At 34.1% G+C, this 12946-nt stretch overlaps 1 protein-coding gene across 22 annotated transcripts in view; it reads right to left on the reverse strand.

Annotated features, from left to right (window-relative positions):
• The window catches only part of SCEL (sciellin), a 103663-nt gene that overhangs the window by 30331 nt on the left and 60386 nt on the right, over positions 1–12946 (reverse strand). For 13 of the 22 annotated variants that reach the window (XM_081045945.1, XM_081045939.1, XM_081045951.1 and 10 more), the window contains 7 exons: positions 11748–11816; positions 10768–10827; positions 9214–9273; positions 5287–5346; positions 4582–4641; positions 3505–3564; positions 933–983 (listed from right to left, as the gene is read on the reverse strand). In XM_081045945.1, the coding sequence (XP_080902071.1) occupies positions 933–983; positions 3505–3564; positions 4582–4641; positions 5287–5346; positions 9214–9273; positions 10768–10827; positions 11748–11816 (420 nt within the window). The remainder of the gene's footprint in view (positions 1–932; positions 984–3504; positions 3565–4581; positions 4642–5286; positions 5347–9213; positions 9274–10767; positions 10828–11747; positions 11817–12946) is intronic. The other 9 variants (XM_081045949.1, XM_081045944.1, XM_081045943.1 and 6 more) reach the window with 1 other exon arrangement.

Raw genomic sequence — 12946 nt, forward strand, 5'->3', positions numbered from 1 at the left:
AAATTCAGTTGGAAATCAGCAACTTTTATGACTGGCATTTTTACTTTTGACACTTGTGAATCATCCAATGAAATCCTAGACAAAAACCAATAAATTTATTGAGTTTCTACTTTATATACACTAGTTATCTTTTTAAAATCCTCCAAACAACCTACTAAGATATATATTCCCATCTCCCCATTATAAATAAAGAAATTGAACATCTGAGAATTTAAGACACTCCATGGGGTCAGGTACCTAAGAAGTGACTGAGGGCGAAACAGGATTGAAACCATGGCAACTGGATCCCATCCCCTAGCTCCTTCCTGCTAACACCTTTCCACTCTCTCTCTGTTCACAATGAGTCCTTACAGGTGCACAATGCTTTTCACCAACACTATCATCATAGGAATTGAAAAGCAGCTTGGAGTTACTCTGCCATGCTTTTCTCAACTTTTGTTCCAGTGTATAATGGGTCTTCACTTTTCAAGAAGACAGAAGTAAATTTAACATCATACAAAAATATTCTACTCAAGAATACGAATGTTATGTTACCAATTTTCTTAGGAGTCATTTAAAAACTAATCCTTGGGTTTGTAAAGGAGTAGAAAGCCAACATTCTTTAGTTTATTCAGTTTTATAAACTTATCGTATATTAATTATAAAATTACAACAATAAATTAGTTATGCTATTATTGCGTCAAAATGAATTTCTCCATTAGTAATTATACAGAATTAGCCTCAATATTATCGTTTTAAACAATATTATAATGAAATAAGTGGAAGTAATAATAAAAGAAAAATCTGTACAGCATTATTACACATCAACAAATCAATGTGTTCTCATTTTTTTCATGTCCCATTTCAAAATGTCCTAGCCAAATAATTAACCTTATTTTTTTGCATGAATTGGAGACCTGCTCAGGAGTCTTGAATAATCTTAATAAGCTTACCTTTTGTTTACTGAGGGGGTCACTTTGATAAGATTGTTCAGGTCTTGGTTCCTAAAATAATGTAAGTTTCAATAGCGGGTCAAATCAATAATAATTTGTATACTTTTTCAAACTTAATATTTAATTAAATGATTGTTGCTAATTTAAAACTTCATCATTACTTGAATTCTCTTTTTAGCTCTATGGAAAAACAGATTGCTACTATCCATTTCTTGCATAATTATGTATATGTGAAAATTTATTTTTGTTTTATTCTTATTTCTTTCAAGAGAACCTCAAATTTAAATTACTCATAAACTTCTTATTTTCCATATTATATTTTTGTAGTAGAATTAGTGGAGGTTGTAATGTACAATATAAAATTGCTCCTCATTTCCATGTGTTCCTTATTTCCCTCCCTTTTTCTTCCAAAAAAACAAAAAACAAAACAAAACTCAGACTTTTTTAAAAACAGTTATTTCCTGATTCTAAGGTATGTAGGTAATATACGTCCATATCATTAATATATAGCACTGTGGCTACTCCAAGATATAAACCTGTGATATTGTAGTGTCACACTTCATGTAATGCTAAATCAGAACTAGCAAGACTTCAAATTACATAACTTACTTTCATTCTAAACATGCAAATGGACAATCGTAGCTCTACAGAGACATTTGTCCTATTACACTGTGCTGCCGCACAAGCACTCAAAAAAGGCCTGAACAAGAAGCTGGATTTGATATACTCTGCATTATAGGGACAATATATTATGTATCCGGAAGAGAAAAAAGCCTATAAAGGCTTATATCAGTTAATTACTTTATAGGATTAACCTTGAAACTCATTTTATCATGTACATATCCTCTCATGTTGAACTATGTGGAATTGTCACTTGGTGGGTCAAAAATGTCCATAATTTCATAAGGTTCAACATAATAGGACCATTTTTTTTGTATCTTCTTTGAATTAGGCACTGAGTGGTGGTATGGGGATGCAATAATGAATTAAAAAATAGTAACAGTAACATTAATACCAATAGATGATGTCTAATAAGTATTTAAGCACTGAGGGCTTTACTAGCTTGATCTTCTGTAATTTTTCTAGTAACTCATGAAGAAGGTAACTCTTACAATCCCCACTTTACAGATAAAGAAGCTGAGGCTCAAAGAGGATTAAGCTATTGGTGCAAGATTACATTATTTGTAAGAATTCTCCGAACTCAGAAAATTCATTATCATATGAAAGAGATAGACACATGCCCTAACGTAATATGTGGTAGGACGTGGGTACTAAACTAGAGGCTCACACACTACACGGGAAAGGTCAGATGATTAAGGCCATCTTTTGCTTTAGAAACTAAGTCCCCTTAGAAGAGGAACAAAGGAGACCTATCTTTCACTAAATCTTAATCTATAATATAAAGTATTATATGGCCTCTGGATTCAGTATCTGACCCTCAGATAATGTCAAGAATGTTATGTTCTTATTTGGTGAAAAAAAAAATCTAAGGACAATTCAGCATTAAAGATTCAAATAAAAGAGTGGTGAAATCTTTGGGTAACTATAAAGTGAATGAAAATATATGTGAAGGCGGGGGCAGCAGACTGTGTTTCGGAAGCTACCCCAACTAGATTCAGAACTGATCTTTCTCTCAAACATAAAATACTATCTCATCCAAGGGTCAGGAAACTATGCTTCTCCAGCTAAATCCAACTTGAAGTCTGTTTTGTAAATAAAGTTTTATTGGAACAAACCCACACCCATTCATTGGCAATGTGTTGTCTATGGTTGCTAGTTGATTAGTTAAAACAAAGACTGTTTTGGCCCCCCAAACCTGAAATATTTACTGTCTAGATCTTTAAGCAAAAGTTGCTTATCCCTGATCCAGCATAAAAAACTATATGACAGTTACATAGTGTAAAAACCAGAGAACGTTCCTATATGCAACGAAAGATAGAAAATTTATCAGAAAGAAGAGATACACCTTGGGATCTTTTGTGTTTAACTCATGCTCAATCTAACATCACAATATATATTTATAGCTTCATGGTTTTGTCATGTCTCTTCACTTCCTTAACAAGACGTGCCTTAGAGAAACTCACATAAAAGACAAATATCATTCTTTGTATTCCTTATTACTTTAATGAACTAAGAATAATATTTTTAAATGACCTCCCAACTTTAGAATTGTTTGGATAGTAGACAGTCAGAGGAGAGGGAATAAATAAATGAAGAAGAAGGAAGAAGTTTTTTTCACATAAGTCCTTCTTTAGACAATGCTTAGCTCTAGGAAGTTGTTTAGGGGTTATGTTTTATCTCATAGGAAATCCCAATTCATTTGGAGAAAATCCCAAGCATGGAACACAAATCCCGTACTGATAAGAAATATTTTAAATAATTCTCTCTCCTCCACTAAAGCTTACTGCTCCGCCCTTCTACCCTGAGCAAGGACTTGGACAGTTTTCTAACACAGAGCTGTTGATTTTGGGTTCCATCACTGGCTGTCTTATGATGGGACAATGAATTTTATCACATTTTTAAAGTTGAATAGAAAAAAAATGGAGAGATAGAAATGTGCCATGAACCTCACCTTTGGTTAGCTCTGTTTATTTCAGGAGCCACTTTGATGAGGGTGTCAAGACTTTGGCTCCTTTAAAACATGGAAGAAATGATCAGACCAATGGTCCATTTACATCACATGTTTGCAAATATTTATGAAAACTGAGATACAGTTGTAGTTATAAAATAATTTAATATTTCATTATGAATATTGAATATTTTATTATGAATATTGAATATAAAATATTAAATTATTTTGTAATAGTCAATTATATTGACTATTTTATTATGAAATACTTATTAAAACAGAGATCATCTCAAAAGGTTGGAGTGTTTTGGTGCTGATTATGAATTTTTCTTTTTGGACCTACCTATAACTGCATAGAAACGATAAACAATAGCTAATGGTTTTAGAAATTTGTGATGTGCCAGGCACTGATCTAAGTGATTTATGTGATTTATGTGATTTAACCCTAACATCAATCCTATGACATAGGAAGTATTATCACCCCAATTTTATAAAGGGAAAAACTGAGACACGGATAAAGTTTTTCCTACATGGCTAGTAATGGGACGGCTAGCATTTAAACCTAAATAAACTATTAATAACTCCAGAGTGCATGTGCTTTCCATTTCTCCAACCATCTCACTGGAACTTCGTAACAGAATTAGCATTGGAAGTGAGTAGAGAGCACTTGATCCAAATTCCTCGCTCTGAGGATGAGAAAACTGAAGCCCACACAGGGGAAGTGATCAGTCCCATTCACGCAGTTAATGAGGACCGAGCCAGGCCTAGACCCAGTATCTATGGGTTCCAGTCTAGTTCTCTTTCCCTTCTCCTGTGCCATCCCTCTGTTTAATAAAAACAAATAAACAAATACAAGTGTCTTGTCGATTCCGGAAGAATAACTATGAACCTAATTAAATCAAAGTTACCTCTATTATATTAGAAATCAAGTAGACTAAAATCTTTAGCATTTTGGAGGTTACATGGCTTTTCTTGAACTATTGTTGAGTTCAGTGTCAGTGTCAATCAGCGGAAATGATTTAATTATATTTTAAGCATTGGTTAGCATGAAATAATAAAGAAAAACTTATTAAATCTTACCCTTGTACATTTTTTCCGGTTCTTGGATTCACTTTGATGAGGTAATTAAGATCTTTGAAACTTTAAACAAAAAAGCAAACAAATACACAATAAGTAAAAATAGAATTAACTCAACTAAGTATTTCAATTTAAAGGATATATGTACTCAAGATGAATTTTGCTATTAAGTTTGGTACTTGAATTAATACCAGTCTATGCCCTTCATTTAAAAGAGTAAAAAGTTTGGCCTCTATACAAATCACTGATGCCCTGGCTCAGTTTCTCATTTACCCGTAAAATGAAACAATAATAAAAGTAGGGCAAGATTAAGTTAAAAACATCAATTCGGGAACTGTGTAATATTTTGTCAAAAATTCTCACCTGGCCCCTCTAAATATTCCATCTAATGTAGTAGCTATACCGAAACTCTATTTTGTTAATAATTTATATTTGTAGTGCTTTTTTACTTTAAATGGATTTTATATTTCACTTGATCCTTTCAATAAGCAAGTAACAAAGGTGGACGAGATATTATGATCCTCATTTTATAACTAAAGAAGCCTCAGCTCAGCATGTTCAAGAGACTTGCTCAAAGGTACCCATCTGGTAAGTAATGGGATCCAGACTTTCTGATTCCAATCCAAAGATTTTTCAACACGGCTTCTCTGATGAGTGCCACAAATTAACGCAGACAGGGAAGGAAGAAAGATAAGACATAATCCTCACCCTGGGTTACTTGTGTTTACTTCAGGGGTCACTTTGATGAGATTGTCAAGACTCTGGCCCCTTTAAAACATTAAAGAAATGATGAGGTTAATAATTGATTAATACCGAGTGGGTACAGTTATTTATGAAAATTCAAACACAGTATAAGCACTTTCTAAAATCACGTCAAAGAGTTGAAGACTGTTAAAGGTGACTATACACATATATGTAGGGATTTACACGTTTCTGAAACTCATGAGTCTCAGTGAGACAACATTTTAATCTTGGAGCTATTATGCCAGTAGCAAATGCTGTACTAGGACTCAGTCTCTACCATGATTCATTTAGTGTTATACCTTTGCCAGGTACACTAAACATTTTGTAAAAGTCTATATGCACATCTCATGGAACATTCCAGAAAGCATCCTCTTAATATCAACCTCCAACATGCTGTGGGACTTTCAAATCAACTTTGGAGATTATATATATATATATATATATATATATATATATATATATATATATTCATACATACATTCTTCAGCAAGTTTTCTATTCACAACAATGGATTAAGATTAATATGCCAGCTTGTTAAAGTGTGTGATATACAACCTGGTATCTGCTTTTGGTACTTATAACTGTGTGTTGAAACCACAAATTTGAGTAGTTCTGTGTTGGCAATGAACAATAAGAAGATTAAAATCTATACATTTCTGAAATTTAAGATATATTTACTGTAATATAAAACTCCACATAGTTCCTGAACACATGTCAGTATTTTATTGTTAACCTTTAGTATATCTGCTTCTGATCTTAATGGAACTTTGTTTTTCTTATTGCATCTTCACTTGTTTCCATATACAGAACCAACCAAGGTGCCTCTGATCTAAAGAGGTTGCCACATGGGTAAAGAACATCCTCAGAAGGTACTTTCACACCCTGTTTCTCCATGCCCTATGGCCCTACTAAGATCACATCACAAGGTCTCTGTGGTTGCGTCTATAAATCGAAGATATTGATATTTGGAAACAACCAGATGTTGAATCAACTTTTTACTTGTGTCCACGTATCTGAGAATATGCAGGCTATAAGCAGCCATAAAAAGTTTGGACCTTTTACATACAAATAATGAAACAATTAACCCAACAGAAACAATCATTCTACTCCAGAATACTTCTTATTGATTTTTCCGTCCTTTGTTGGATTTTGCTTAAACAAAATATGTGAGATTGGAATACCAGTGACTGAAAATAAAAGTTCCTAGGATTCTATGTCCATATTTGAGTACTCAAAAAATAAAATAAAATAAATAACACAACACTTAAGTATTGTAACTCCTCCCTTGTAATATTTGTGTTGATTATGGAGTTTGTTTTGATTATGTTGTCAGGACCTTGTACTCTTTAAACATGTTAAATAAAGCACATATCAGTGTAAGGTTATTTAAATTTCAAAGTTCATAAAAGTCAATATAGAAGACTGTGCTAATTAATGTAGTAATATAAAATAATATTTTGAGTTAAATTGTGTGAAGTAATGCCTGCTCATGTATACATCTTCAGTATCTATGCCTTCTTTCAATCCACAAACAGTTATGGAAAGCCTACTATGGGCCCTACAATGGGATAGCTGTGAACAATAGGCATAGGCTTCACCCCCATGAAGTTTCCATTCTAACATGAGGAGAAGCAGGCGATATATCATCCAACATATAAATGAATGCCACAATTCCAGATAACAATATATGCTATTGACGAAAATTAAAAAGAACGTCTGGTGCCTGTGGAGCTGGGATTGGAGGAGGGGGTGGTGACTTAATTACATTCAAGGGTCAGAAATGACCTCTTTAAGAATGTGGCAATGTGGGGGTAGGCCATTCCTCAGAGTGGGAATAGCATATGCAGAAGTTATACGGCAGGAATTAGCCTGGAATAGAAAAAGAATCAATTTGGCTGACTTTTGTTGAAACAAGTAAAAGGCCATTACTAAAGGTTAGAATTTTATTCTACCTGAAATGGGATAAGATTGAGAGTTTTTAATAAGGGAGGGAATGTCATCTTGTCTTACTTTTAAAAGATCTGCAGAACCTTGCACTCATAAGCATACACACATGAATCCATGCAAACATTTGTATGCATGTGTACGCATGTACACACATAGCCGTGCATACACACACACACACACACACACACACACACACACCAACATATGAAAACAATAGGGGATGATTTGAAATACTCTCTTTAATACCAATTAGAAAGGAAAACATGGATTTTTCTTGGAGAGTCCAAGTAAATTAAATATTTGAATAGTATCTAAATAATTAAGGAAACATAACTCACAGGATCCTCATTATTGCTAATAGTTACTTGTATCTACTATGTGCTAGGCATGATAGTATTATGACCCTCATTTTGTAGATGAGTAAATTGCGGCACAGGGACACAGCTAGCGAGCTAGTGTCGGAGCCAGAATTTGAATCCAGGTTTTTTGGACTCCCTGTGACATTCACTACCTCAGGTGACCTCCCTGAACCAGCTGGGTAGCCAAGGAAATCAATGCATTCTCCTCAGACTGTTGCTTGCAAAATTGTACAACTCTCTGAGCCTCTGACCATCCAGGCTACTGAGAACAGGACAGCCTGACAGCACGTGCCCCAGCTTTTCTGCCCCAGGCATCGGTGACACATTTTAGAATCTAATAATATCATGTACTGAATTAACTAAGTGGAAAGGAGTTCAAATAAAACCACATGGAATTATTTAGTACACTGTTTTCAGCAACATGCCAACAAGCACAGTTTCAAATATATTCCATCTGCTTTTTAAAAAATAAAAAGCAAGAGGACATAAGCTTTCCAGATTTACTTGACAATTCATGGGTAGGAGAACTCTTCATGAAGTACACTTTGTTAAGTTCTTCACCTTAAACATACACCATAGCTCATACACATGCATATACTACACATGTGAAGATACAGTTCATATATATATATATATACATATATATATACATGTGTATATATACACACACACACACTACTTACACACCCACATACAAATATTTATATATACACACTACTTATACATACACACATACACTTATATACACACACGCTGTGATGGTTAATTTCATATGTCAACTTGACTGGGTCACGGGATTCCAGATATTTGGTCAAACATTATTCTGACTGTGTCTGTGAGGGTGTTTTTGGATGAGATTAACATTTGAATCCATAGACTGAGTAAAGAAGATTTCCCTCCCTAACATGAGTAGGCCCCATCCAATCAGTTGAAGTCCTGGACAGAACAAAAAAGTTGACTAAGTGGGGACTTTGCCTACCTGTCTCCTTAATCTGCAACATCAGTCTTTTCCTACCCTTGGACTAGAATTTACACCATCAGCTCTCCTAGGTTCTCAGGCCTTTGGACTTGGACTTGGACTTGGACTATACCACTGACTGACCTAGGTCTCTAGCTAGGTAAATACAGATCTTAGGACTTCTCAGTATAAGCCAATTCCTTATAATCAATCAATCAATCTCTTGATAGATATAGACAAATAAATGATAGATAGATAATAGATGATAGATAGAGATAGAGATATAGACATCCTATTGGTTCTGTTTCTTTAAAGAACCCTAAATAATACACACACATACACATATACATTCAAAGAAATAACTCACTTAGCTCAAAGAGGTCAGTCAAAATTCCCACTTAATTTCTCAAAATCTACCTGATCTCAAACTTCACCCAAGAATAAAATGCAAGAGAGATCATTTCTGTATATCAGTTGTACAGAACTGCTTAATATGATGTGTTTTGGACAAAGAAAGCTCAGTTTTGGCTTGAATTTTAACTTACTGTCCTGAATACAAGCATGCAGAATTTTGATGAGCTTATAAATGCCAGACAAAGGAGGAGGAAAAAGTTTTAAATGTCTTACCTCTTCATATTTTTATTTGTTTCAGGATTCACTTTAATACGGCCACTGAGGTCTTGTGTTCTTTGAATAAGGAAATGAGTTTTAATGAATTTTGTTAAAATAAAAAACTACTCAAGTGAACGAATGATTGGAAAGATTAAGAAGTGCTAAATATATAAGTTCTCTATCAATGTAATTTTTAAAGTTCCACTGCAAATGAAAATTCTTTTCTTACATCTTGAGCTGAAGACCATTTCAGCTTCCTTGTTTGTTAACAAAGACCATATGTGTTTTTTTGTTTGTTTTGTTCTCAAAATAAGTATATGTGAAACTTTCCCTCAGATACATCTTGTTAGAATATCTCAAATGGGCATCATTAAAGTAATGTAAATTAGATAATATTCTATACTGGATCCAGACAGAATATCAATTTCTGCTCAGGAAATCAGATATAATTGCCTATTCTGTTTTAAAAAAATAAGAATAATGTCAATAATAATATTAATTTGACAACATTGAAACTAATAAATATTATCAATAATAAATATTAGAAAGTAGTAAAAAGAATATATGCTTTCATGTAAACTCAACCATTACCCCAACCCAAACCTTTTAAAATAATTAGATTATGGTGAGTTATACAGGGCAAAAAAAATACATCACATGATAGAAAAATTTATGATTCACTTCTCCGGGGACACATATTCCCCTCATTAAAATAGATTGAATAACACCAAAAGGGACAGAAACTGAACCCAGAAGGGGCAATAGGGGATGGTAGAACTCTCATGACTAAGTACTGCTGCCATGTCGACATAGACTTAAAAAAAAGGAGAAGTGGTGGAATGTCCTTACTCCAAGAGCATGTACCTGCCCAGCCCCTCCCCTGGGCTGCCTTCTGAGACCACCATCCTGAAAGATGTTAATTTACATGAGTTTTAGTCAAGCCTTACTCTTGGCTATCTTTATTATTTTAGAGATCCACTTTGAAAGTATTGTCAAGACTGCTTTCTTTAGACACAACAAAATTCAATTAGTAATTCATTGTTAATAACAAACCATTTGTTTGTCTTGTGAAGAAACAAAAACTCATAGATGCAGACAATAGTTTAGTGGTTACCAGAGAGTAAGAGGGGAGGAGGATGGTAGAAGAGGGTAAAGGGGATCAAATATATGGTGATGGAAAGAGAACTGACTCTGGGTGGTGAACACACAACGTGATGTATAGATGATGTGATACAGAATTGTACACCTGAAATCTATGTAACTTTACTAACAATTGTCACCTCAATAAACTTTAAAACAAAAAAAACCCACAAAGAATAATGTTACAAACAAACAAAAACAAAAAGACAAATCAAAGCCCAGAATTTAGGAGGAAAGGCAACTCACTATTAAACATTGGGATAATTCTTCAAAAATAAGCCATTTTTTTTGAGAGTAAGAAGGAAGGTCATATGGCCCATCATTATTGCCCAATTCCATGCTCATAAAATATGGTTGTGAAGTTAAAATGCCTAGTCATTTTATCTTATTGTCACAGAAATCAGATTTAAAGACACTAATGAGTCTTACCCAATAGTATTTTCCCTTCCTTTGGGATTCACTTTAACATCATTATTAAGGTCGTCACTTCTGTAGAAAAAAGTTTAGATTAGTTTCAAAGTATTCCCATTGTATTATATATATAAACATTCCATGGTATTAATGATTAATTCAAGATGATAGAGAAAATTATTATACTGATGTTAAATTCATTTTTATTGTAAAATTGCCTATCAATAATATAGTTAAATTAATCGCTGGGATTTTATTGGGCTATAGTAAATGTAAATTTAGATAGAATGTACTGCAGATCCTCCAAAGTGAAGGTCAGGGCAGTAGGGATCAGACACAGATGAGAGAAGATAAAGATGTGACCCTCTCAATATCACTGAGAAAAATCACACAATTAATTGAGGAGGAAAAACCAAGATTCAGATACATCAAAGCAGTTCTCATTCTCTGTTAGTTTTATCTGCCCTGTCATTTGCTTTGATGATCCTTTTGAGATCATCGCTTCTCTGGAAAAACACGAAAACTTCATATCAGTTAGGTTACATTCAATTGTCTCTGAAAGTGTGTCTGATGTTTCCAGGGCCAGATGACCAGGAAAACCTTTGATGTGATTACCCTTAGCTTACATTTGTTAATTTCCACATTTGTACTTGTTTTAAATCAGTTTTGAAAAACTTGCCAACATACCTCTCTCTTTACAATATTGTTTTCTATATTTCTTAATTTAAATATAAAATTTGGCTCGTTTTTAAAAATTTTTTAAAGAAAATACAGAATAAGAGACTATGTAGTACGTTTCCCTGCACTTACTTTCATGTAACTTACATATGTTGTCCTATGGAAACAGCATTCATCCTATTCCTTTGCCTACCTCTGACAGGCCTAAAAGTGCAACAGTTCATCTCTGACAGAGGAGAGCATAACACTCCCATTTTTAATAACATGTACAAAGCTAACCCGAAAAAAGAGAGCCCCATCAACATAGAAGCTTTACTTACCCTTTCTCATTTTTGTCAGTCTTTTGATTAACTTCAATAAGACTTCCAAGGCCTTGGTTTCTTTGTAACCTTGGGGGGGTTGGGGGGGGGTGGGCAGAGCAACACAGAGAGGAGAGAGAGCAATTCAATCTCTTTTGACAATAGCAGATTTCTCACAACAGGAGTGAGATGTTATCAGTACCTAAAGCATTACAATTCCTTAGAGCTAATTAATTCAAGTGTCTAGAACTCATGCAAAATGTTGAAGAGATCTACTAATTATCCTAATAATAAGGTCCCAACCATTACTCAGTTATGATTAAATTCAGTTAAAAATATTAGTTCCCTATAGGTTTCCGCTTTTGCTTTCTTTATCCTTTGAGGGTGGGTTGGTGGGAAACTAATAAATCTGTTGAGACACTGTCTTCTTTAAACATGAAAATCATTCACATCGGGTAGAAATCAGGTGATCCACATTTGAAATCTAAACACCTTGAAGGTTTAGACAAGTCATTTTTAGTAAAAAGTTCAAGGTTCTGAAGTAACCTTGGAAAAGTAGAAATAACTCTATGATGGCTCCAGTACTTCAGATAAATTGACCACAGCCAATAAAACTTTCACATGCCAATTGATCAAAACTATTAGGGAACACAAAAGCTAATTCCTTTAAATACCCCTATTGTCCAAGCATTCCCCTTTGCTCTTTTCATCTGTCTCTGATTTCACTGTGATAAGACTATTGACACTTTAGTTTCTTTCAGTATAAGAAAAAAGGAAGGGGGGGGAAAAAGGAAAAGGAACTATGGACTCTCCCTACTATACCAACAGTTATTCCTGCATCAAAGCCCAGTTATTCTAGATTACAAATCACTTCTCTTTTCTCCTTCCTAGCCCAGGAAATGATTACTTGTGATAATCATGCCACTTTTCCTATTTTCTACCATTTTTGTGAAACTTCCCAAACCTCATTTTTTAAATATCTGAAATCTCTTTTCCTGTGAAGCACATATAACAACTTAGAGAACTATTCTCCCAGTTCATTTGCTCTCCCCTTGAAAAAAATTCACTGCAACAATGCCTGCATATTTACATTATAACAATATATTTCTAACCAGCATCAACGCCTGTGGGATTATTATTACCAACACTTCCATCATATAGACTTCAAGTGTTGTGCATCACAGAGAGTTGAGAATGCATCTGTCAGGAGTGGCTTGTAA

This window comes from Rhinolophus hipposideros (assembly GCF_964194185.1).
Source record: "Rhinolophus hipposideros genome assembly, chromosome: 4".
NCBI lineage: Eukaryota > Metazoa > Chordata > Mammalia > Chiroptera > Rhinolophidae > Rhinolophus > Rhinolophus hipposideros.